This window comes from Pygocentrus nattereri, chromosome 28 (assembly GCF_015220715.1).
Source record: "Pygocentrus nattereri isolate fPygNat1 chromosome 28, fPygNat1.pri, whole genome shotgun sequence".
NCBI lineage: Eukaryota > Metazoa > Chordata > Actinopteri > Characiformes > Serrasalmidae > Pygocentrus > Pygocentrus nattereri.
In genome coordinates this window covers 442,682-469,387 of record NC_051238.1, presented here as the reverse complement: position 1 = coordinate 469,387, position 26,706 = coordinate 442,682, and the positions used below count along the sequence as shown (strand labels likewise).

Sequence of the window (26,706 nt, the reverse complement as noted above, 5' to 3'; positions counted from 1 at the left end):
CTCTCACTCAAACCGGCTGTTACATCTCCATCCGCCTCCCCCCACACCACTCATACTCGCTCTAACGGCTGAACAGCCTTGGTGTTACGAGGGAGAGCCAGTCCCAGCTGTGATTCAGATGCATGTAGGCATGCAGGACCCCGATAGTGAGACCATCTGTCCGTCAGGGAGCAGGTTGTGTTGGAAAATGTTTGATATCGTCACAGTGACTCATTTCAGTTCAATGTGTAGGATGGAGGGAACAGAAAGGATGAGTGTAGCTAAGAGTCACTGAGCACCTGTAGAGTGTTCATATCGTTTTAATCAGCTGAAGACCCAACCAAGTGTTTCCAAACAAGTGGCCAGGTAGTGGAAGCACAAGGTGTGTGTTGCGGCGGCTCAGCAAGGCAGCATGTGGAGATGATGAGGTAGTAAGTGTGACTTTAGCGTTTCAGTAAGTTAAGGAAATCAGGCCTGGCAGCACACTCTGTCTCTCTCTCTCTTTCTGTCTCTGTCTCTCTCTCTGTATCTCTCTCTCTCTGTCTGTCTCTCTGTCTCTCTCTGTCTGTCTCTCTGTCTCTGTCTCTCTCTCTGTCTCTCTCTCTGTCTGTCTCTCTCAGTCTCTCTCTCTGTCTCTTTCTCTGTCTCTCTCTCTGTCTGTCTCTCTCTCTCTCTGTGACTCTCTCTCTTTCTGTCTGTCTCTCCCTCTCTCTGTCGGTCTCTCTCTGTCTCTCTCTCTCAGTCTCTCTCTCTGTCTCTTTCTCTGTCGCTCTGTCTCTCTCTCTCTCTCTCTCTCTCTCTCTGTCTGTCTCTCTCTCTCTCTGTCTCTCTCAGTCTCTGTCTCTCTCTCTCTGTCTCTTTCTCTCTCTCTATCTCTGTCTGTCTCTGTCTGTCTCTTTCTCTCTGTCTGTCTCTTTCTCTCTCTGTCTGTCTCTCTGTCTGTCTCTCTCAGTCTCTCTCTCAGTCAGTCTCTCTCTCTGTGTCTCTATGTCTCTCTTTCTGTCTCTCTCTCTATCTCTCTGAAATCAGGCCTGGAAGCACAGAATTAGACATAACACTCTCTGGCTGGATGGAAATGTTTGCATTCCTGTCTCTGAAACAGGAAGTTCTGCTGTGTCTGTCTGTCTCTCTCTCTCTCTCTGTCTCTCTCTCTCTCTCTCTCTTTGTCTTTCTCTGTCACTCTCTTGTCTGTCTGTCTCTCTCTCTCTCTCTCTCTCTCTCTCTCTCTCTCTCTCTCTCTCTTTACTTTCACTTTAGACAGAAGTGAAAGGAAACAAGGTCACAATCTTTTGTTTGACCTGGAGTATTTTGTAATCTGAGCCAGGGTTCATTTGGAATAGGATTCCTTTGATCAAGGATTCATTTGGATTAGGGTTCCATGGAGCCATGATTCATTTGGATTAGGGTTTTTGGAGGTCAGGATTCATTTGGATTAGGGTTTTTGGAGGTCAGGATTCATTTGGATTAGGGTTAATTGAAGCCTTGATTCATTTGGATTAAGTTTCCATGGAGCCACAGTTCATTTAAATTAGAGTTCCTTTAGGTCAAGACAGATTTTGATTAAGGGGTTCCTTAGTACCAAGATTAATTTGATTTAGGGTTCTGTGGAGCCAGGAACTACCTCAGCTGGCTCCTCTCAATGCAGAGGAGTAGCAGCTCTACTCCAAGCTCCTCCCGGATGGCCGAGCTCCTCACCCTATCAAATAGAGTGTAGCCCACCACCCAGTGAAGAAAGCTCATTTCCGCCACTTGTATTCGTGATCTCATTCTTTCGGTCATTACCCACAGCTCATGACCATAGGTGAGGGTCGGGATGTAGACCGACCGGTAAACAGAGAGCTTTGCCTTATGGCTCAGCTCCCTCTTCACCACTACAGTCTTGTACGGTGACCGCATTACTGCTGCCGCCTGTCCCAGCCCGCAGCCAATCTCCCTGAGATACTTAAACTCTTCCACCTGGGGCAAGCCCTTTCCCCTTACCTGGAGTGGGCATGGCATCCTTTTCCAGCAAACTGCTCCAGTGAGCGCTGTCGGCAACCATGTGATTCAGCCAAAAGAACAACATCATCTGCAAATAGCAGAGATGCCACACTCTGGCCTCCACACATAATGCCCTCCTGACCTTGGCTATGCCTTGACACCCTGTCCATGAATATCGTGAACAGGAGTGGCACAACCCTGCCGGAGCCCAACGCTAATATTGAAAGGGTCTGACTTAATGCTGAGTATACAAACACAGCTCTCACTCTGGGAGTACAGAGATCAAATGGCCCAGAGTAGTGACCCCAGTACCCCATACTCCCAGAGGACCTCTCACAAAATATCTTGGGGAACCTGCTTGTAAGCCTTCTCCAAATCCACAAAATACATGTAGACTGGGTTGGCAAACTCCCATGCCCCCTCAACAATCCACGAGAGGGTGAAAACCTGGTCCATTGTTCCACAGCCAGGATGGAATCTGCATTGTTCCTCCTCAATCTGAGGTTCAACTATTGGTCAGAGTCTCCTTTTCAGCACCTTGGCATAGACGTTCCCAGGAAAGCTGAGCAGTGTGATACCCCAATAGTTGGCACACACCCTCTGGTCCCCTTTTTTAAAAATGGGGATCACCACCCTGGTATGCCAGTCCAAGGGTATTGTTCCTGAGGTCCATGCAATATTGCAGAGGCACGTCAGCCATGACAGCCCCACAATATCCAGAGCTTTAAGCATCTCCAGACAAATCTCATCCACCCCCGGTGCCTTGCCACTGAAGAGCTTGCCAACTACTCAGTGACCTCCACCAGGAAAATGGAGCTTGACACACCAGAGGCTTCCAGCTCTGACTCCTGTGAGGGAGGCATGTCTCCCAGATTAAGAAGTTCTTCAAAGTGCTCCTTCCACCGACCAACAATATCCAACAATATGAAGTCAGAGTTTCTCCACCCTTGACGAATACAGCTTGGGTGCAGCCACCCCGACCACTCCTGAGTCACTGGACAGTTGTCCACAACCTCCTTGAAGCCGACTGAAAGTCTTTTTCCATGGCGTCGCCAAACTCCTCCCATGCCCTGGATTTTGCTTCTGCTACTGTTGCAGCTGTCACCTTTTTCAAATCAAATCAAATCAAATTTATTTGTATAGCGCTTTTTACAATGGATGGAGCCGGAGGCGTTTCTGGGTGTTGTTGATATACGGCTTTCGCTTTGCATGGCAAAGTTTTAACTTGAACTTGTAGGTGGAGCGACGAACTGTGTTCACTGACTGTGGTTTTCTGAAGTGTTCCTGAGCCCATGTGGGAATATCCGTTACAGAATGATGTGGGTTTTTAATGCAGTGCCGCCTGAGGGATCGAAGGTCATGGGCATTCAATGTTGGTTTTCTGCCTTGCCGCTTACTTGAAGAGATTTCTCCAGATTCTCTGAATCTTTTGATGATATTATGGACTGTAGATGATGAAATCTCTAAATTCCTTGTAAATGCATGTTGAGAAACATTGTTCTTAAGCTGTTGGACTATTTGCTCACGCAATTGTTCACAAAGTGATGAACCTCGCCCCATCCATGCTTGTGAATAACTGAGCTCCCGTTATACCCAATCATGACACTCACCTGTTTGCAATTAACCTGTTCAAATCAAATCAAATCAAATTTATTTGTGTAGCGCTTTTTACAACGGATGTTGTCACAAAGCAGCTTTACAGAATTTCGTAAAAAAAGACAAAGTTTCAACAGGACTGTAAGAATGTACAGAAACCCCCCGGTGGGCAAGCCAGGGGCAACAATGGCAAGGAAAATCTCCCTCAGAACTGAGGAAGAAACCTTGGGAGGATCCAGGCTCACCAGGGGGGACCCATCCTCCTCTGGTCAAACTACCTACAAGTGATTATATTACTAATATTAATAGCAGTAATATTGGTATTAGGAATAACTAGGAGTCTATGAGAACATCAGCGTAGGGTGGGCAGCTCGTCCAAGGCAGTTGGTGGCAGCTGGGGCATGGGCAGCTGGTCTGAAGTGGGTAGCAGGAGGGCTCAGCGGTCGTCGTCCTTCAGTGTCCAGCCGGACATATGGGTGATTGTATACTCGGAAAGAAAGCAGGGAGATGGAATTAGTTTTATTTTATCCGTTTGTACATAAACAGGGAATGTAAACATTTACAGAGTGTGGCTAATGACTCCGGCAGATCTGACTATGACAGCTTAACTAAAAGGAGAGAACCAGAAGGACACACAGACACGGCAGCACTCTGAAACAGTTTGGCATCCCTCCGCTCCACCGTCCACAAACCTGAGTGACCGCGTGCAGCGGGACGATAGCACCAGCGTCTCAGTTTACTATAATTCCCTGTGTCCATGGACCCCTGGATCTGCTGCCTTTATCTAAGGGGGAACATTACCTACCAAAACCTAAACAAGTGAGTTTTCAGCCTAGTCTTAAAGATTGAGACTGTGTCTGAGTCCCGAACAGTTTCTGGAAGGTCATTCCAGAGTTTGGGGGCTTTATAAGAAAAAGCTCTTCCCCCAGCTGAAACCTTCTGAATTCTGGGGACTATTAATAAGCCAGCACTCTGTGATCTGAGTGGTCGTGATGGCTCATATTGAGAAACAAGGTCTTGTAAGTACTCGGGAGCTAGACCATGTAGGGCTTTATACGTCAATAAAAGGATTTTATAATCAATAGCCAATGAAGTGATGATAGCACTGGACTAATATGCTCAAATTTTCTAGTTTTAGTGAGGACTCTGGCTGCGGCGTTTTGGACTAGTTGGAGTTTGTTTAAATTCCTGCTCATGCATCCTGACAATAGCGCGTTACAGTAGTCTAGCCTGGAAGTAATAAAGGCATGTACTAGTGTTTCCGCATCACGCAGGGGTAGGGCATTTCTGATCTTGGCAATGTTGCGAAGATGTAGAAATGCTGTCCTAGTGATGCTGCCTATGTGTTGATCGAATGATAAATTTGAATCAATTATAACGCCAAGATTTTTTGCTGCTGAGCCAGGTGTGGCTGGAAAGTCGGCGAGATTTAAGATTAAATCTGGTAATTTACTTCTTGCTAATTTTGGACCCAGAAGGAGAACCTCTGTTTTGTTACTGTTTTACACAGTCCTCCATTTTCTTTAACCTGTATGTGTCATCAGGCTTGGCTGATATGTACAGTTGAGTATCGTCTGCATAACAATGAAAGTTTACGCCATGTTTACTTATAACTGTGCCTAACGGTAACATGTATAGTGTAAATAGTAATGGTCCTAATATAGACCCCTGCGGAATTCCAAATCTCACTTTTGAATAAGTGGAAGATAAATTGTTTACCCTAACAAACTGATAACGTTCTGATAGGTAAGATCTGAACCATGATAGGGCTGTCCCTGTGACTCCAACCATGTTTTCTAACTTTTCTAAGAGAATATTGTGGTCTATTGTATCAAAAGCCGCACTAAGGTCAAGCACTAAGAGAGATATGTAGCCTTGATCAGAGGCAAGAAGAAGATCATTAGTTATCTTAACTAGAGCTGTCTCAGTGCTGTGGTGTGGCCTGAATCCAGATTAAATTTTTCATATATATGGTTCTTGTGTAGATATGAACTAAGTTGTTGGGCCACAGCTTTTTCTAAGACCTTTGATATAAACGGTAAGTTAGAAATAGGCCTGTAATTAGACAAAACGGTGACATCAAGATTTGGTTTCTTGATCAGAGGTTTGATAACTGCTAGTTTAAAAGCTTTGGGAACATGGCCCAGACTAAGGGACGCGTTTACAATAGTTGAGATAGGGTTTATAATAACTGGCAGTACTTCTTTGAGTAATTTTGATGGAATTGCATCGAGTGTGCAGGTTGTGCAATTTGCAGAAGAGATAATCTTCTCTAGCTCCAGCTGTGGGAGGGGGTAAAAGGTTTCCAGGCTCTTTTCTACAGCTGTGTTTTGTTCTATATCAGCCAAGTCAGATGACAGATGACAGCTAGTTAGCTGTTTGGTGGAGAAGGTCGACCAGTTAGAAGTGTGTATCCGGGGATTATTAAGGGATAGGCAGCCAGAGTCAGCGTTAGCATTAGCCTTAGCTTTCCGGCCACCCTTTCGCCCCGCTGTGAGGGCTCTGACGCCGGTGTCGAGGGGGTGCTAACTCTCCCTAGGGTACCCGGAGCTGCTAACGCTGCCTCTGGCTGCCTATCCCTTAATAATCCCCGGATACACACTTCTAACTGGTCGACCTTCTCCACCAAACAGCTAACTAGCTGGCACTTAGTACAAACACTATCACTATCGCTAGAGGTGGAAAAAGGGCGTTAGGCTAAACATGCCACACCCTGCACAGACGAAACAACCAGCAGAAGCCATGATATTTCAGCCACTTACCGCTTTTTGTTGATTTAGAAGCTGATAGCACAAAAAACTTTACCACAGTGATGCGCTCACAGTCGCTCGCAGTGACGCGCTCTCCGTGACGCGCTCTCCGTGCAGTATTCAGTCACTCATCCAAATCGATCACCTGTGGAATGTTCCAAACAGGTGTTTTTTGAGCATTCCTCAACTTTCCCAGTCTTTTGTTGCCCCTGTCACAACTTATTTGAAACATGTTGCAGGCACCAAATTCAAAATGAGTGAATATTTGCAAAAAACAATAAAGTTTATCCATTTGAACATTAAATATCTTGTCTTTGTGGTGTATTCAATTGAATATAGGTTGAAAAAGATTTGCAAATCATTGTATTCTGTTTTTATTTATGTTTTACACAATGTCCCAACTTCACTGGAATTAGGGTTGTACTTTGAGATGAGTTGGAATAATGAAGCTCTACTGAACTACTTTGGGATGGGTTGGAATAATGAAGCTTCAATGAACTCATTTAGGATGAGTTAAAATAATGAAACTCCATAAAACATGTTAGGGATGAGGTGGAGTGATGGAGCTTCACTGAACTACTTTGCGATGAATTGGAATAATCAAGCTCTACTGAACTCCTTTGTGATGAGTTGGAATAATGAAACTCCATAAAACACATTTGAGATGAGCTGGACTGTTGGATCTCAGTTGAAATTCTTGGGAGTGAGATGGAATAATGAAGCTCCAACAAATTTCTATGGGATGTAAAACTGATCCAGATTGTTACAGTGATCCAGAACTCCTGAACAACATCAGTACCTGACCTCACCAATGCTCAATCAAATCCTCACAGCAACGTTCAACATCTGGAGTAAAGCCTTCCAAAAGAGTAGAGGCTGTTGTTGCACCGATAACACCCTTCATTTTTGTAAAGAATATTGAACAAGGCATACTTTTTGACATACAGAGCACAGATAAATAAAGAAAAAAAATAAATAAGATATAAATATGGAGGAGAGGCAGGAGGGCAGAAACAAGAGACTTATAGAAGCAGATCTGAGCCTCGGGCAAAAGAAACTTACAGAGAGAGACACAGAGAGAGAGACACAGAGAAAGAGAGAGAGAGAGAGGTGGAGAGAGACAGAGAGAGACAGAGAGAGAGAGAGAGAGAGAGAGAGAGAGAGAGAGAGAGAGAGAGAGACAGACAGAGATAGAGACAGAGAGAGTATTGTAAAACATATAGGGAAAAGAAGAGTTCATATATTTCTGTCCAATGTTTTCTTTGACCTTGAGTATTTTTTCTCCGTTGGTTTTTTGAAAAATAAACTCAAGGTTATACTTATAAGTGCTGAAGAGGGAAAAACAGGAACACGACTGAATGTAATTGCCGGTCTGTCATTCTATTCACAGCCTTATATACAGTGAAATTACATGGTTCGGCAGAGCGTCTGTCTCTTATGTAATGACATGAACATCAGCACTGACTGTTAAAGCGCACTGCTGTAAATGTTATGAATGCATACAGATTTTAAACAGGACTGCATGTATAAACCACACACACACACACACACACACACACACACACACATACACACAAACACAAATGAAAATAAACGGATCCTCTACAGGTCACACATTACCTGCAAATGTAGTACACAGTAACTCACTAAAGTGAGTACACCCCTCAAATTTATGTAAATATTTTATTATATCTTTTCATGGGACGACACTATAGAAATGAAACTTGGATATAACTTAAAGTAGTCAGTGTAGAGCTTGTATAGCAGTACTGTTTAGGTCTGGAGACATACTTAGCCAGTCCATCACCTTTACCTTCAGCAAGGCAGTTGTCATCTTGGAGGTGTGTTTGGGATCGTTATCGTATTGGAAAATTGCCATGTGGCGCAGTGTCCGAAGGTCATGCTGTGCTTCAGAATGTCACAGTACATGGTGGAATTCATGTTTCCCTCAATGAACTGCAGCTCCCCAGTGCTGGCTGCACTCATGCAGCTCCAGACCATGATGCTACCACCACCATGCTTGACTGTAGGCAAGAGACAGTTGTCTTGGTGCACCTCACCAGGGCGCCATCACACATGCTGGACACCATCTGAGACAAAAAAGTTTATCTTGGTCTCATCAGACCACAAGACATGGATCCTGAACATGATTCATGTTCTTGGACTGCTTGTCTTCAGCAAACTGTTTCTGGGCTTTCTTGTTTGTCAGCTTCAGAAGAGGCTTCCTTCTGGGACGACAGCCATGCAGACCAAGTTGATGCATTGTGTGGCATATGGTCTGAGCACTGACATGCTGACCTCCCACTTCTTCAACCTCTGCAGCAATTCTGGCAGCACTCATGCATCTATTTTTTTAAGCCAACCTCTGGATATGACGCTGAACACGTAGACACAACTTCTTTGGGCAACCTTGGTGAAGTCTGTTCTCAGTGGAACCTGTCCTGGAAAACCACTCTATGACCTTGGCCACCACGCTATAGCTCAGTTTCAGTGTGTTAGTAATCTTCTCATAGCCTAGGCCATCTTTGTGGAGAGCATCAATTCTATTTCTCACATTCTCAGAGAGGTTGTGCCATGAAGTGCCATGTTGAACATCCAGTGGCCAGTATGAGTAAATTGTACCTAAAACACCAAATTTGACAGCCCTGCTCACCATTCACACCTGGAACCTTGTAACTCTAACGAGTCACATGACACCAAATCAAATCAAATCAAATTTATTTGTATAGCGCTTTTTACAAAGGATGTTGTCACAAAGCAGCTTTACAGAATTTCTGAAAAGAAAAAGTTTCAAGAGAACTGTAAGAATGTACAGAAACCCCCCAGTGGGCAAGCCGGGGGCAACAGTGGCAAGGAAAAACTCCCTCAGAACTGAGGAAGAAACCTTGGGAGGAACCAGGCTCAACAGACCCTGAACTGTTGAGCCACTGAAGTTGTACATCAAACAAGAATGGGAAAGAATTCCACCTACAAAGCTTCAACAAATAGTTTTCTTAGTTCTCAAATGCTTATTGAGTGTTGTTAAAAGGAAAGGTGATGTAACACAGTGGTAAACATGCCCCTGTCCCGACTTCTTTGGAACATGTTGCAGGCATCAAATTAAAAATGAGTGAATATTTGCAAAAAACAAAGTTTATCCATTTGAACATTAAATATCTTGTCTTTGTCGTGTATTCACCTCATCTATCCCCCACGTTCCTCAGACTCTCTAACCAGGGTTCTGCGCTCTGGAATTGCCAATCAGCTGTGCAGAAGTCAGACTTCATTTCAGCCCTTGCATCCTTCCATTCGCTGCACTTCCTGGCATTGACAGAGACCTGGATCACCCCCATGAACTCAGCAACTCCAGCAGCACTGTCCACTGCCTTTCACTTCTCTCATTCCCCACGGCAGTCTGGCAGGGGTGGTGGCACAGGTCTGCTCTTGTCTCGAAAATGGCGTTTCACTCCACTTGCTTTTTCTCATCTTTCAATTTCCTCATTTGAGTACCATGCTGTCACTGTATCTTTCCCCACTAAACTTCACATCATTGTTCTTTATCGTCCTCCCTCTCCTCTAGGCTACTTCATTGATGAGTTAGACACTCTACTGAGTCTTTTCTCCATCGACGAAACCCCACTCATACTCTTGGGAGACTTCAACCTGCCACCAGACAAGCTGCAGTCATCCTGCCTGTTACCACTGCTATCGTCCTTCAACCTCATTCTCAACGAGACTCCTCCGACGCACAGAGCAGGCAACGCTTTGGACCTGATCATCACCAGACCCATCTCTGCGCTGGATGTGACAGTAACTCCCATGCATCGCTCTGATCACCATTTCCTATCTTTCTCACTTGCCCTCCCTGTTAATCCTGTCCATTACACCCCTTTGTACTCCTCTTCTCGGCCCAACTTGCACTCCACTCCTTCCTCATCTTTCACCTCAACTATCCTGAACACCCTTCCCCATCCTGACTCATTTTCCTCTCTCTCACTGAACAAGGCCACGGATGCTTTCCTTTCTTCACTCTCATCCGCAATTAACCTCCTGTATCCTCTCTCCTCCAGGCCAGCAAGATCTTCCCCACCTGCCCCCTGGCTGACAGGTGTCCTGCGCAGCAACCGACAAGATCTAAGGAAGGCTGAGAGAAGGTGGAGGAAATCCCAGATTGACTCAGATCTTCACTCCTATCAGTCTCTCCTTTCCAAGTTCTCTCTTGAAGTTACTGCTGCAAAATCATCATTTTACAAAGGGAAACTGGAAGCATCAGCAAGGGATCCACGCAAGCTCTTCAACATTTTCTCCTCCCTTCTCACCCCTCCTCCTCCCCCTGCACCCTGTTCTCTCACCCCTGAGGATTTTGTCACCTTCTTTGAGGAGAAGGTTGATAGAATCCACCACTCTTTTCCCTCTGTCCCCATACCTTCCACTAGACCGCATCATCTCATTCTCGATCCCTTAGGCTGTTTCTCTTCTCTTTCCACAGATGCTGTCCTTCAACTGATCAAGTCCAGTAACCCAACCACATGCCCACTGGATCCAATCCCATCTGCTTTGTTTCAGTCAATCTCTGAGGACCTATTGCCCTTCATCACATTTCTCATCAACGAGTCTTTGACGTCGGGTGAAGTTCCAGCAACTTTCAAGATGGCAAGAGTGCTCCCCATCTTGAAGAAACCCACGCTTGACAGCTCTGATGTCAACAACTACAGACCGGTATCACTTCTTTCTTTCCTTTCAAAAGTTCTTGAACGTGCAGTCTATAATCAACTTTCTCTCTTTCTCACACAGAACCAGCTCCAAGACCCCAACCAGTCTGGCTTCAAACCAGCACACTCTACAGAAACTGCCCTCATCGCAGTGACTGAGAACCTCCAATCTGCAAGATCGGCCAAATTGTCTTCTGTCCTGATCCTTCTTGATCTCTCAGCAGCTTTTGACACAGTCAACCATACGATCCTTCTGGACACCCTCACCAACCTCGGAATCACTGGTTATGCATGGAAATGGTTCAAGTCCTACCTGGAGGATTGCTCTTATCAGGTAACATGGAGAGGGTTCACATCCTCTCCATGCAGGCTCTCCACTGGCATCCCCCAAGGCTCGGTCCTGGGTCCTCTTCTCTTTTCTCTTTACACTAGCTCTCTTGGTGATGTAATATCTTCTCATGGCTTCTCTTATCACTGTTATGCTGATGACACTCTACTAATGTTTTCTTTCTCTCCCTCTGACACACAGGTTTCCAGTCGCATCTCGGCATGCCTGTCTGACATTTCTACATGGATGGCAGCCCACCACCTGAAGCTCAATCCCAGCAAGACTGAGCTGATATTCATCCCTGCGACTACAGGTCCTCATGATCTTGCTATCTCATTCGAGAACTCCCGGATTGTTCCATCTGCAGAGGCAAGAAGTCTTGGTGTGACCTTGGATGGCCAGTTATCGTTCTCGACTCACATCGCGAATCTGACTCGGTCATGCAGGTATCTACTGTACAACATCCGGAGGATCCGACCCTTCCTCACCCGAGAGGCCACCCAGGTGCTAGTGCAGTCTCTGGTCATCTCAAGGCTTGACTACTGCAACTCGCTCTTGGCTGGTCTTCCGATGCAGACCATCAAGCCTCTGCAACTCATCCAGAATGCGGCAGCACGACTTGTCTTCAATCTGCCCAAGTTCAGCCACGTCACCCCATTGCTGCGCTCCCTTCACTGGCTTCCTGTAGCTGTGTGCATCAGATTTAAAACCCTAACGCTGGCCTACAAAGCCAAAAATGGACCAGCCCCTACCTACTTGATGGCAATGGTAAAATCTCGAACTGTACCACGAGCCCTTCGAGCTTCGAGTACAGCTCGGCTTGACCCACCACCCTTCAAGGTGCATGGAAGATGAGCGTCGAGAATGTTCTCTGTACTGGCACCCAGGTGGTGGAATGAACTCCCACTGGCTGTCCGAACAGCAGAGTCTCTTGCTGTCTTCAAACGCAGACTGAAGACTCATCTTTTTACACAGCACTTAAATGAGCATTGAACTATAAGCTGCACTTATTTTATTTATTGTATTGTATCTTATTGTTATTGTTATTGTATTGCATTGAATGGCACAGAGTTCTGCGTTCAACTCTGTTTCTTTTTCTCTTGATGTCTGCAGTGACATATTTGTCTCTAGCAGTATCTGATCTCAGGACCGTCTTTTTCTCTAAGCTATTGATAACTAGCAAAGATACTTTCTCTAGATTGACAAAGCACTTCTTGTAAGTCGCTCTGGATAAGAGCGTCTGCTAAATGCTGTAAATGTAAATGTAAATGTATTCAATTGAATATAGGCTGAAAATGATTTGCAAATCATCGTATTCTGTTTTTATTTATGTTTTACACAACATCCCAACTTCATTGGAATTGGGGTTGTAGTTCAGTAGAGCATAATTATTCCAATTTATCCCAAAGTAGTTCAGTAGAGCTTTATTATTCCAACTCATTTACAAGGAGTTCAAGTGATGTCCATAATAATGAAGCTGACTGTGGTGAGTGATTCTAACACTGAGCTCATTCTGAACCCTGAACATGTTTAGTTGTTTTTCATCATCAAAGCATCACAAGTTCAAATGCTAGCACTGTTTTCCAGCAGAATCCAATAAATCTGTTCAGCCAATCAGAGCGCAGCATTCCGAGATCTGATCTTATAGATGATCAATATTGATTATTATATTATATAGTTTTCAGGTCTTTACCTGCTTGTTTTATGGTAAAGATGTTAAATATTGAAGAAACTTCCATTAAACTCTGAAACATGAAATGACAAAAAGCAACATTAAAATAAAAAGAAACAAGACTCATGAAAAATGTATTAAAATAGAGAAATCTGTTTTAGCCAATGAACACACATCCACACTCACTCTCTCAAAAACAGAATGGACCAAAAGTCCAGATTTAAGGCCTGTAGTGAATATCTGGTCTCGCATTAAACTTAAACCTGCTCAGCAGTGGTTTCCAGCTGTGTGAAGCCGTCTGTGCTGAGCAGAGGTATCAAATTCAGGTCCAGAAAGTAAAAGTCCTTCCCAGGATTTTGTTCCAACAGGCTGGCTTCTCTAGTTAGATCACACCACCAGCAGAGCTGTCCAGCCTGTTGGAACAAAAACCTGGGAAGGATTTTTACTTTCTGAACCTGGATTTGACACCTCTGCTGAGTAGCTCAACACTGACTCTTCTTTCTGTAACAAACTGTCTGCACATTCACACTAAACTTTAAAGAAATCAAAGGGAAATTCTGTCCACACTGACTCACTGCAGCTGTCCGTTTACTGATTTGTTGTAAGATCATTTAAAGCCTAATGTTTTGTCCTTTTTTACCCAGGATGATACCAGGATGATATCTGATACCAGGATGAATGCTTTTAAAAGTGCAGAGAGATAATTATGTATTTTTGATGCGAGTGGGTCAATAAAGCCGGCATTTGGAACGTGAAGGACAAGAAATTCTTTACCGTCAAAGCAAAGGTGAGTGCTAATTAGCTAAAGCTTATCTATGGGTCATTAGTTTCAGCGTCACAGTAGTTGGCGTTTCAGGGCAGTATGTTTTGATCAGGGTAGCACAATATTTTATGGCATGTTTTATCTCCTACTCTCTGGGTTGTCTTTCTTGGGTGGTGTTCTGTAGAAGCACAACCCAGGCTGGTCCCCCAGTTAGTGCATCATCATCACCATCATTATCACTGTTATAGTGACTTTCTCATGCTTAAGGAAATTTTACAAAAGTAATACACCACCCACACACACCTCCACAGTTCAAACAGCTAGTGGAGCGGGCTGTCCAGGCCACGGTATGGAGTCACATAGCTGACCCAGGAAGAGGCCTTAGCCATGGGGGAAAGTCTCACTCTGCAGCTACAGTGAGTCACAAAGACGACGACTCAGGAAGTCTTGAAGGTCATAAATGTCCTCAGTCGCTAAAGGGTGGCACTGAGCATGACCGGTCAAGACAGCTTTACAGCTGTGATACAGCGCCACTGAAGTAGCCGGTCCAGACAGCCTCGTAACTGTGAATAAGAAATTTGATGCCAACAAAACATTCCAAAAAATGTGGGAAAGGGGCAAAAAAAGACTCTGGCAATGCTAAAAAAAAAAACACCTGGTGTTTGATTTACAGCAGGTCAGAAACATGATTTGCTTTTACTTTTGCTTTTCATCGTCTACAGTACATAATATCATTACAAGATTCAGACAATCTGGAGAAATCAGCCTGCAGTCCAGACTGAAAACATTTGGCACATAATGAAATGAAAAATATGACAAGGAGCCCCTAAAAACTGATGAGCAGCTGAAATCCTGTATGAAACAAGAACCCAAAACATTTCTCTTTCAAAACTACAGCAGCATGTCTTAGTTCCCAAACACTTACAGAGTGTTGTTAAAGAAAAGAGGTGATGAAACTTGCAGTGTGGTGTCAGAGTTAGCAGCCCTGACACCACCTCAGCACACTTTAAAGGCGGATTGTGAGGAACCTGTGATATTACAGACCCTCCTGATCTGTGTGACCACCTTGACAGAGCTGGAGGAACACAACTCTGTCTGTTCTTATGTCTGCTGACTCTGTTCAGTAGCATTTGCGTCTGAAGACGACAGCTGTCACACTCCAGAGAGGAATTAGATTTCTAAATTCAGCCTGCTGTTGTCATGGAGACCAAGACTCCAAAACGCTTCTCATTCATGAAAAAGAGCCATGATAAAGAGCAGCATCTTATAAAACCTCTTCACATCGAGCATCAGCACGTTTTTTCCTTCGTCTGTGTGAGACATCTCTGTCTGAGATCTCTATCTGACGGAAAACTGTAAACAGCTACGGTTCTGCCCGCAGTGGGTTCTGAGCTTAGAGCCACAAGCACTCACCTACACTCATATAAACATGTTTTTTTAGTAAAGATAATGGCTATATAGATCCATGAGCACTCAAAGAACCATCTGCATGGTTAAACGGTTCTTTGTATGGTTGCTGTGATTGATGGAGAATGTGTTGTTTATGGTTCTATACAGCCACATAACTTGACATTGTAACAATAGCGGAACCTCTTTTGGTGCTATAGAGAACCATATACAACACATTCTCCATCAATTACAATGCAAAATACCATTTAAGTATGCAAATGGTTCTTCGAGTGTTCATGGTTCTATATTGAATGATTGTCTTTCCTAAAGAAGAATCTTTTTAGATAGATTAAAGATACAGATTGATGACAGGTTGATATTATGTAGGAAAAACCAACACAAAGAGCCAGATTTATTCAAAAGTAGGAAGATTATTAAATTATTTAACTTGTTTAAAAGCTGTAATTCTATTAAAAATTGGTTATAAAATTGCTTAGAAATGTCTGAAAATACTCGCTAAAATGACAAACAACAGTGGATGGATCTTGATCTACTACCTGATCTACTAAGGCCTGGCGTTGAAATGATGTCACACCAAGCCAGGTTGAGTTATGGAGGCGCTAAAACACAGAGCCACACAGAGTATGAGAGTGTGTGTTAACCAGCTGAAGACAGTAAAGATTAAGTTCTGTCTAGAACATCTGGAGGTGATCTTCAAAGACACAAGCAGTTTGGGAAATCACTGGGATTTCAGATTTCTCACATTTCGCACAAATGAAAAGGATAAACGTTAAATATTGGTCTGTACATGTTTAGAGTTCCTTTTACCTTTTTTAGATTAAAACATTGTCATTTATATGGAGGGCCTGAAAAATTACACAGGCAGTTCCTATAATGACTTGCTCCACTAAGCATGATGACCAAATTCTGTCAATGAAGAAACAGAGATGTGGAGGAGATAAATGGTAGTGTTTTTCAGTCCCTGTGCTCGACTGGCAACCTGTCCAAGGTGTATCCTGCCTTCCACCCAACGAGTGCTGGGATGGGTTCCAGATTACCCTCGTCCCAGAAGGATGAGTGGCTTAGAAGGTGTGTGTGTGTGTGTGTGTGTGGGTGTCTGTGTATATGGGGGGGTCTGCTACTCTGGTCTGCTACTCTGGTCTGCTCTCTGCTACTGTCTTGCTGCTGTTGCTGGTGGTGTGCTGATTGCTAGCTCTCTTTAATTTACTTCAATTTCTACATTTACCCCTGTTTTCTTCCTCTTTCACCCTTCATACTTACTAATCCACCTTTAGCCTGCTTCCACTTTGCTCTACCCACCTATTAATCCACTCTTAGCTCACTTTTACAGACTTCTTCCACAGGTTTGCTGGATTAGCTGTTTGCTGCTGCTGTTTGGTTTGTGTTAGTTTCTAATTTCAACTGAAACAAGGTGAGTGCTTTTTTGTCATGGCTACTGCTGGGTTTTTCTCTTGTTCAGAGTGTGGCATGTTTAGTTTAGACCCCTTCTCCACCGATAGTCATAATGATAGTGGTGTTTGTTCAAAGTGCAAGCTAGTTAACTGCCTGGTAGAGAAGGTGGACAAGTTAGAGCTGCGTATCCGGGGTTTAATAAGGGATAGACAGCAAGGGTCACTGTTAGCAGCCCCGGGTACACCAGGGAGAGCTAGTACCCCCTCGACTCCGGCCTTAGAGCCCCCACAGCAGGGCGAATGGGTAACGTCTCGGCGGCATAGTCGAAAGGCTAAGGCTAATGCTACTGCAAAGGCCACAGCCAGCCCACCCGCTGAGGAGCCTGTTAAAGGTACTCTGGTGATAGGAGATTCTATCGTCCGGCACGTGAAATTAGCCACTCCTTTAGGGGCACCAGCGGCTAGAGTTATCTGCTTACCGGGAGCCAGAGCACCGGACATTAGTGGCAACCTTAGGCTGTTAGCAAATAGGAGATATTCGAGGGTAGTTATTCATGTAGGGGCCAATGATATTCGTCTGCGGCAGTCTGAAGTAACTAAGGCTAATATTAAAGAGGTGGTTAAACAGGCCCAGACGCTGTCCGAGGAGGTAATCTGTTCTGGCCCCATCCCAATGAGGCGTGGCGATGAAGCTTACAGCAGGCTTTCTTCGCTGAACCGCTGGATGTCCAAGTGGTGTACGGACAATCATGTGGGCTTTATAGACAACTGGCTAATGTTTGAGGGCAAGCCTGGTCTTTTAGGTAGGGATGGTGTCCACCCCACGCGGGATGGTGCTGCCTTACTTTCGTGCAGCATAGCACATAGTCTCTTAGTTAGTCGGCAGAGTAGCAGTAGCCTTAGAAGCTGCTGACAAACCGGAGCCGGGACCAGGCCGCAGACAGAGAGGCTTAACCGACCGTCTGTGAGCTGCAAAGAGACGTTACCTAGATACCAATGTATTCAGACTGTGTCTGTCCCCCGAGTCAAACATAAATGTCAAAAAACTCAAACAGTAAATCTAAATAACCTAACGTATATTAAACAATCATATCCAGACTGTAGCACTAGCACTTCAAAACTAAAGATTGGTTTACTTAACATAAGATCTCTAAATTCAAAAGCAGTAATAATGAATGAAATCATAACTGATCAGAAATTTGATGTGTTGTGCCTCACTGAAACCTGGATTAGACCCGATGAATATTTAGCATTAAACGAAGCCACCCCTGCAGGCTATAATTATATACACAACCCCAGATCGTCCGGTAGAGGAGGCGGGGTCTGCATAATTTTTAGAAATTCCCTAGCTGTCAATCAGAAACACTATGATAATTTCACTTCTTTTGAGCTTCTTTACATCAATATAATTAATCCAATTACAAAACAGAATGCATTTTCTTTAATTAATATTTACAGACCACCAGGACCCTATGTAGAATTTTTAAAAGAATTTAGTGATTTCGCTGCAGATTTAGCAGTTTGTAGTGATAAAGTAATTATAGTAGGAGACTTCAACATTCATTTTGAAAAAGTTGATGACTCATTAAAAAAGGCTTTTGCATCAATTCTAGACTCAGTTGGTATTGCTCAAAATGTAACAGGACCTACGCATTACTGTAATCATACTCTGGATCTGGTTTTGACCCTGGGTGTTAGCATAGATAACCTAGATATTCTTTCTCAAACCTCAGTAATCTCAGATCATTATCTTATTTCTTTTAAACTTCATCTTAGTCATAATATACGTACATCCCCCAGCTACTCTATGAAACGTTCAATAACGCCCTTTACCGCTCAACAATTTACTGATAACCTTCCTGATTTATCAACCATAGTGTACTCTCCAGGTAACCCAGCAGAACTAGACAAACTAACTGATTGTTTAGAAAATACCTTCCGGTCTACTTTAGATGGTGTAGCACCACTTAAACACAAAAAAGAGAGACAGAAAAAACTTGCGCCGTGGTATAACGACCAAACTCGTACTTTAAAGCAATTAGTACGAAATTTTGAGCGAAAATGGCGATCAACCAAACTGGAAGTATTCCACTCTGCTTGGAAAGACAGTATTGTTGAATATAGTAGAGAAATTAATAAAGCCCGCTCAGAGTATCTGGCCTCTCAGATCGAGATTAATAAAAACAACCCTAGAGTTCTCTTTAGTGTTATTTCTAAACTGACTAAAAATCAGGCAGGTACTGATCCTCAGATTCCAGCAATCCACACTAGCAATGCTTTTATGGACTATTTTGATAATAAAATCGAAAATATTCGGGACAAAATTCAACAGATAAATAGCACATCTTGTCTGTCATCTGGTGTGGCTGATATAGAACAAAATCCAGCTACCGAAGTCAGGTTGGAAGTTTTTAACCCACTACATCAGTTAGAACTGGAGAAAATTATCTCCTCATCAAACTGCACAACCTGTACACTTGATGCAGTTCCCACAAAACTATTAAAACAGGTATTACCAGACATAATTAAACCACTATTAACAATAGTAAACTCATCATTAAACCTGGGGCATGTTCCCAAAGCCTTTAAACTAGCAGTAATTAAACCTTTGATCAAGAAACCAAATCTTGATCCTAGTGTACTATCTAACTATAGACCTATTTCAAATTTACCATTTATTTCTAAGATTTTAGAAAAGGCCGTGGCCCAACAACTTGGCTCTTATCTGCAAAGAAACCAGATCTATGAAAAATTCCAATCTGGATTTAGGCCTCATCATAGCACTGAGACAGCTCTAGTTAAGATAACAAATGATCTGCTTCTTGCCGCTGACTAAGGCTGCGTTTCTTTACTGGTACTTCTTGATCTGAGCGCAGCTTTTGATACAGTAGATCATAATATCCTCCTAGAAAGATTAGAGAAAATGGTCGGTATAACTGGAACTGCCTTATCGTGGTTCAAATCATACTTGACCGATCGTTTTCAGTTTGTGAGGGTAAATAATATACCCTCCAATTATACAAAGGTTAGATATGGAGTTCCACAAGGCTCTATCTTAGGACCGTGATTATTTACGTTATACATGCTCCCCCTGGGCAAAGTTATTAGAAAACATAATGTTAATTTTCATTGTTATGCAGACGACACGCAGCTCTTCATATCAGCCAAACCTGATGACAAACAGAGAATAAAGAAAATGGAGGATTGCGTAAAAGATGTGAAATAATGGATGTCACACAACTTTCTTCTATTAAATAGTGATAAAACAGAAGTTCTTCTATTAGGCCCTAAAGCTGCTAGAAATAAATTATCACACCTAATGTTGAATCTGGCCGACTTCTCAGTGACACCTGGTTCAACAGCTAAAAATCTTGGCGTTATCATAGATTCAGATCTAGCATTTGATAAACACATATCTAATGTTACTAAAACAGCTTTTCTACATCTCCGTAACATCGCCAAGCTAAGAAATGCTTTATCCTTACATGACGCAGAAGAATTAGTACATGCCTTCATTACGTCAAGGCTAGACTACTGTAATGCGCTACTGTCAGGATGTTCTAGCAGTAACTTAAATAAACTTCAGCTAGTTCAAAATGCTGCAGCCAGGGTCCTTACTAAAACTAGAAAATTTGACCATATTAGTCCAGTCCTATCAGCTCTTCACTGGCTTCCAGTCAAATTCCGCATAGACTATAAAATTCTCCTGTTAACGTATAAAGCCCTACATGGGCTCGCTCCTGAGTATCTGAGAGACCTTATCTCCTATTATGAACCACCACGATTACTTAGATCACAGGGTGCTGGCTTCCTAGTAGTTCCCAAAATTCAGAGAAGCTCTGCAGGAGGAAGAGCTTTCTCTTATAAAGCGCCCCAACTCTGGAATAATCTCCCCGATAATGTTCGGGACTCAGACACAGTCTCAATCTTTAAGTCTAGACTAAAAACTTACTTGTTTAGTTTAGCTTTTGGTAGTTAATGTTAATTCCCTTTAGATAAGGCTGCAGATCCAGGGGTTCATGGACATAGTGAATTGTGGGTAAACTGAGATGCTGGTGCTGCTGTCACTCACTACATGCAGTCACTCAGGTTTGTGGACGGTGGAGTGGGTGAATGCCAGTGTCTCAGGGAGCCTCCGTGTCTATGTTACCTTCTGGCTCTCTCCCTTTAGTTAGGCTGTTATATTCAGACCTGCCGGAGTCATTAGTCACACTCTGATAATTTTTTACATTTTCTGTTCTTCATAAATCCAGTCTAAACTAATTCCTAAATCTTTCCTTCCTCCGAGTTACTGACTGTCCACCGGTCCGGCCCAATACTGATGGATGTCCCACCCTCAAGTCCCCCTGTCCCCCTGATTGACCAGACTGATGGAAGTTTCTGGAACGCAGCTTCTCCACTACAGATCACATCCAAATCTATATGAACTCTAATTGTTTCCACTGTTGATTATACACACCTGAATATATTAGAACTGCGTGGATGTAAAATTGACTTTTCAATGTTTAACTTATAAGTTGTCTGACCAGTGGTAGGATGGTCCCCCCTTTAGATGTGAGTCTTGGTCCTCCCGAGGTTTCTTCCTCCTCCAGCTCTGAGGGAGTTTTTCCTTGCCTCAGCGCTCACGGGGGTTCTGTATATTCTGTATATTCTGTATATTATGTTCAGTGTTTTGTCTGATTCTCTGTGCTGTGATTCCCATTTTTGTAAAGCTGCTTTGTGACAACATCAGTTGTAAAAAGCGCTATATAAATAAATTTGATTTGATTTGATTTGATATGTGTGTGTATGTCTGTGTGTATGTCTGTGTGTATGTCTGTTCCCACGTACTTTGGGTACTGTCATGATCTTGGTCACATTTAAAAAGCAACACTAACGTTTTTAGAATAACCATATGAATTATTGACAACGAGCAACAGAGTCTGCATTTACAACATTTAGCAGACGCTCTTATCCAGAGCGACTTCCAAGAAGTGCTTTGTCTATCTAGAGAAAGTATCTTTGCTAGTTAAAGAGGTTAGAGAGAACGACAGTCCTGAGCACAGATACTGCTAGAAGCAATAGCCCATGTTGATACAGAGAGAAAAGAGACAGAATTAGACTGTGGCATGCGTCTGTCCCTCACGGGGACGAAGCCCGGCGAGGACAATGGGAAGAGGAGAACCACGAAAGAGTGAGAGACGGTGCATGAATTACGAACACCGCCAAGGGACATGAGGGACGTGAGTGATGGTGGGAGGAGGACGTCAGCCACCAGAGACGGGTGAGAGAGAGAGAGCGATGACGGCCATGAGAGGCACAACAACAGGAAGCAAGTCTCAAACTCACCTCCAGGGCCCCATCCCACACAGTGCTGTACCACACATTACAATAAAGACTCATTTAAGTGCTGTATAAAGAGACGGTCTTCAGTCTGCGTTTGAAGACCACAAGAGACCCTGCTGTTCAGACACCTGGACTCCAGGACAGAAAAAAGTCTTGAAGCTTGTCTTGATGCTTCTTGAAGGATGGGTGGATCAAGCTGAGCTGTATGTGAAGTTCAAGTTCTGAGCAGTGCCATCAGACAGAGAGAGAGAGACAGAGATAGACAGAGAGAGAGACAGAGAACAGAGAGACACAGAGAGAGAGACAGAGAACAGAGAGACAGAGAGAGAGAGACAGAGAGAGACAGAGACAGAGAGAGCGGTAGGGAGACAGAGAGGCTGAGTCCTGTTGAGCCTGATTATCCCAGTTTTTGCCCTGGGGGTCTGTTATTCAGGGGGGTGGTAGTGCTAATTAATTACACACCAGCCAAGGGAGTTCAGTGTGTAAATGACACTCGTCCTCCAGAGAGAGAGAGTAAATAACTGCAAGCTCCCAGAGTAGCAGATCAGATCAGATCGGGTAAGATCAGTCTGGAGTGGACGCTCTGCTCTCTCAGTCTCAGCTCCACTCAGACACGCAAGAACACTGCTTATTAATCATATTCATACTTCACATCTGTGTGTCTCTGTAATAATTCTATTAATACAAGCAATCAGCTACAGAAAAATGAATGTGACTTCTACACGTGAATCTGAATCTGAGTCAGAATCAGAACCAAGTACCAAGTGTGTAAGGATTTTGTTTTTGGAGCAGGGGTTGATACAAAATCAGCTAAATTAAATACAGAAAAAGATATAATATAACTGAAAATAATATATAATATGAGTTACATTACATTACATTACACTACATTACATTTAGCAGACGCTTTTATCCAAAGCGACTTACAAAGTTCATTTGTCTTCACAGCTGATTTAATCAGAGCATAATCTATAGAGCAATTTGAGTCGTTGCAGTATAAACAGTCATAATACAAATACTGAGTGTTAATAAGCAGTAGATCAGAATGAGCTTTATTTGTTTAACATGACACGATAATTATTTCTGTCCTAATTCCCTTCTGTTATTTTATACTATATGCTACACTATTCTATACTATTGTATTATTTTATACTGTTCATCAGTTCTATTCTGTTTTATTTTCTATACTTTTCTATGCTATTCTATTCTACTTTGTAATATAAATTAACATTTATATAATATTTATCTATTCTATTCTATTATATGCTATTATATTGCATTACATTCTACATTTTTCTATTCTGTTTTATAGTATTATGTAGTAGAAGACACCCATGCTTGACAGCTCTGATGTCAACAACTACAGACCAGTATCACTTCTTTCTTTCCTTTCAAAAATTCTTGAACATGCAGTCTATAATCAACTTTCTGTCTTTCTCACACAGAACCAGCTCCAGAACCCCAACCAGTCTGGCTTCAAACCAGTGCACTCTACAGAAACTGCCCTCATCGCAGTGACCGAGAACCTCCAATCTGCAAGATCACCCAAACTGTCATCTGTCCTGATCCTTCTAGATCTCTCAGCAGCTTTTGACAGAGTCAATCATACGATCCTTCTGGACATCCTCACCAACCTTGGAATCACTGGCTATGCTTGGAAGTAGTTCAAGTCCTATCTGGAGGATCGCTCTTATCAGGTAACATGGAGAGGGTTCACATCCTCTCCATGCAGGCTCTCCACTGGTGTCCCACAAGGCTCGGTCCTGGGTCCTCTTCTCTTTTCTCTTTGTACTAGCTCTCTTGTTGATGTAATATCTTCTCATGGCTTCTCTTATCACTGTTATGCTGATGACACTCAACTAATGTTTTCTTTCTCACCCTCTGACACACAGGTTTCCAGTCGCATCTCGGCATGTCTGTCTGACATCTGTTCATGGATGGTAGCTCACCACCTGAAGCTCAATCCCTGCAAGACTGAGCTGATATTCATCCCTGCAACTACAGGTCCTCATCATGATCTTGCCATCTCATTTGAGAGCTCTCTGATTGTTCCGTCTGTAGAGGCAAGAAGTCTTGGTGTGACTCTGGATGGCCAGTTATCGTTCTCGACTCACATCGCGAATCTGACTCGGTCATGCAGATGTCTCCTGTACAACATCCGTAGGATCCGACCCTTCCTCACCTGAGAGGCCACCCAGGTGCTAGTGCAGTCTCTTGTCATCTCGAGGCTTGACTACTGCAACTCGCTCTTGGCTGGTCTTCCCATGCAGGCCATCAAGCCTCTGCAACTCATCCAGAATGCGCAGCACAGCTCATCTGCCCAAGTTCAGCCACGTCACCCCACTGCTGCACTCCCTTCACTGGCTTTCTGTAGCTGCATGCATCAGATTTAAAACCCTAATGCTTGCCTACAAAATGGACCAGCCCCTACCTACTTGAGATAGATAGTTCTTGGTTTCACTGGGAAATCATTCATCAAAGAGACATAGTATTTGTGTGGAGTCCCACTGGGTTCAGTCTTAGGGCCTTTGCTCTTCTCTTTGTACATCTTACCTCTAGGTGAAGTCATTAGGAAACATAATATAAATGTTCATAGCTTTGTTGACGACACACTAATAATAGTAATAATCAGGACTCTATAGACTGGCTGACCAGCTGTGTCAGATATTTCTCACAAAATTTGTTACAACTTAATAACAAAAAACTGAAATACTGATAATTGGTACTAAAACTCAGAGAAAGATGCTTTAGTAGTAGTAGTGGTAGAGGTAGTAGTAGTGGTAGTGGTGGTAGTAGTAGTAGTGATGGTAGTAGTAGTACCGTAGTAGTAGTATAGTAGTAGTACTAGTACTAGTAATAGTTGTAGTAGAGTAGTAGGGGTGGTGGTGGTAGTAGTAGTGGTGGTAGTGGGGTATTGGTATTGGTAGTGATAGTAGTGGTAGTAGTATAGTAATAGTAGTAGTAGTGGTGGTGATGGTGGTAGAAATAGTAGTTTTAGTATAGTAGTAGTAGTAGTAGTGGTAGTGGTGGTAGTGGTGTTGGTGGTAGCAGTAGTAAAGTAGTATAGTAGCATTAGTGTAGTAGTAGTGGTAGTAGTAGTGGTAGTAGTAGTGGTGGTGGAGGTGGTGGTAGTAGTAGTAGTATAGTAGTAGTACTAGTAGTAGGAGTAGTCGTAGTAGTATAGTAGCAGTATAGTGGTGGTAGTAGTATGGTAGTCGTAGTAGTATAGTAGTAGTATAGTGGTGGTAGTAGTAGTGGTAGTAGTATAGTAGTAGTAATATAGTAGTAGTGGTATTAACTCAATTTCATTCTGTTCTTTTCTACTCAGTACTATTCTATTCCATTTTGTGTGCCACACTGTTCTATACTGTTCAATACTTTTCTGTTTTATTCTGTTCTGTTTTTCATGCCTGTGTAGGTGCTTTTCCAGGTGCTGTCTGTGGTGAAGATATGCTCAGGTGGTCTGCCTCTAAACACCTACAGAAATGAAGGTAAAAACGACAGGAAGCAGAGGATGTTTGGTGTAAAGATGGAGATCGAATGTACGGATCTTCTCCAGGCTGCGGGGCGGAGAGCTTGGGGAACACTAGCGTTCATTTTGTGTGGTAAGTTGATATGTGGGCAGACTGCCAGGGTTATGAACAAAATGGACGCCTGCCATCCACAACTCACAATGCACACACGTACACACACACACACACACACACACACACACACTTACACACACGGTGGTGTTCTGTATAAGTGTGTGTGCAGCTGCTGTGTCTCTTTCAGGCAGCTCAGTACAGTTTATTTATGAATGAAGTAAAAACATCTGAAGGTTGTTAATGATCCATGACTCAGAAAACAAATGCTTACAAAATGCTCCTAACATGTTGAGTCGCGTCTGGATAAATAAATAGCCTCCTTAATATGTAGCTCTGTAGTTTCTCCCAGAACTGCATTTCCCATTTTTCAGTCATTACACCCTATATCCCTCCAGGGTCTACAAACCCACCACCATGTCAAACTCCCTGTCTCTCTATCTGTGTCTGTGTCTTTGTGATGATCCAGCTCAGAAATCCAGTTCCTGAATCTGTAGAGCCGCCCTTTCCATTCCATCTCATCACGAGATCATATGACATTAAAACCCAGAGTTATGAGCCTATGAAGAGGGGCTGAGATACACATCATCTGCCTCTCACCATGTGGAGCTGGTGGATTTGTGTGTCCGTCTACATTCTGTGTGAAACTGACCAATGGAAAATATTGTTTAAGTCTAGGATTGGGCCATAATACAAACAGACATGTGTAAAGGCAAGCCAAAAAGGACATATTTTATGAACATTGATATATATATATATATATATATATATATATATATATATATATATATGTGTGTGTGTGTGTGTGTGTGTGTGTGTGTGTATAGAATGAACATCATTCAGTATAGAAACCCAATTCCAATGAAGTTGGGACATTGTGTAAAACATAAATAAAAACAGAATACGATAATTTGCAAGTCTAGTACCCGCACTGTTTTACTACGAAGCCACGCTGTTGTAATACATGCAGAATGTGGCTTCTTGCTGAAATAAGCAGGGACGTCCCTGAAAAAGATATTGCTCCAAAACCTGTATGTACCTTTCAGCATTAATGGTGCCTTCACAGATGTGCAAGTTACCCCTGCCATGGGCACTAACACACCCCCACACCATCAGAGATGCTGGCTTTTGAACTTTGCGCTGATAACAATCCGGACAGTCCTCTTTGGCCCGGAGGACACAACATCCATGATTTCTAAAAACAATTTGAAATGTGGACTCATCAGACCACAAGACA

General features: G+C 43.1%; 2 protein-coding genes across 2 annotated transcripts; both read left to right on the top strand.

Moving 5' to 3' along the window:
• Positions 1-320: 320 nt before the first annotated feature.
• On the top strand, positions 321-13,973 carry LOC119262643. The gene is made up of 4 exons (XM_037535622.1): positions 321-407; positions 9,509-11,003; positions 11,079-11,330; positions 13,944-13,973. The coding sequence occupies exons 1-4, from the start codon at positions 400-402 to the stop codon at positions 13,971-13,973; spliced, it is 1,785 nt and encodes a 594-aa protein (XP_037391519.1). The 5' UTR covers positions 321-399.
• Positions 13,974-16,289: 2,316 nt separating this feature from the next.
• On the top strand, positions 16,290-25,688 carry LOC119262642. The gene is made up of 3 exons (XM_037535620.1): positions 16,290-17,419; positions 25,304-25,490; positions 25,660-25,688. Exons 1-3 carry the CDS (start codon positions 16,598-16,600, stop codon positions 25,686-25,688), a joined length of 1,038 nt encoding a protein of 345 aa, XP_037391517.1. The 5' UTR covers positions 16,290-16,597.
• The last annotated feature ends 1,018 nt before the right edge of the window (positions 25,689-26,706 follow it).

What these genes read in the sequence shown, in the direction of transcription:
- LOC119262643 (XM_037535622.1), top strand. An exon ending in ATGTCAACAACTACAGACCG is followed by an intron (nt 11,004 to 11,078) that starts GTATCACTTCTT and finishes TTTCTCACACAG; the next exon opens with AACCAGCTCCAAGACCCCAA. An exon ending in TGGAGGATTGCTCTTATCAG is followed by an intron (nt 11,331 to 13,943) that starts GTAACATGGAGA and finishes GGTGTTCTGTAG; the next exon opens with AAGCACAACCCAGGCTGGTC.
- LOC119262642 (XM_037535620.1), top strand. Translation starts at nt 16,598, where the DNA reads ATGGCTACTGCTGGGTTTTTCTCTTGTTCAGAGTGTGGCATGTTTAGT. An exon ending in CCTTACTTTCGTGCAGCATA is followed by an intron (nt 17,420 to 25,303) that starts GCACATAGTCTC and finishes ATGCCTGTGTAG; the next exon opens with GTGCTTTTCCAGGTGCTGTC. An exon ending in ACTAGCGTTCATTTTGTGTG is followed by an intron (nt 25,491 to 25,659) that starts GTAAGTTGATAT and finishes TGTCTCTTTCAG; the next exon opens with GCAGCTCAGTACAGTTTATT.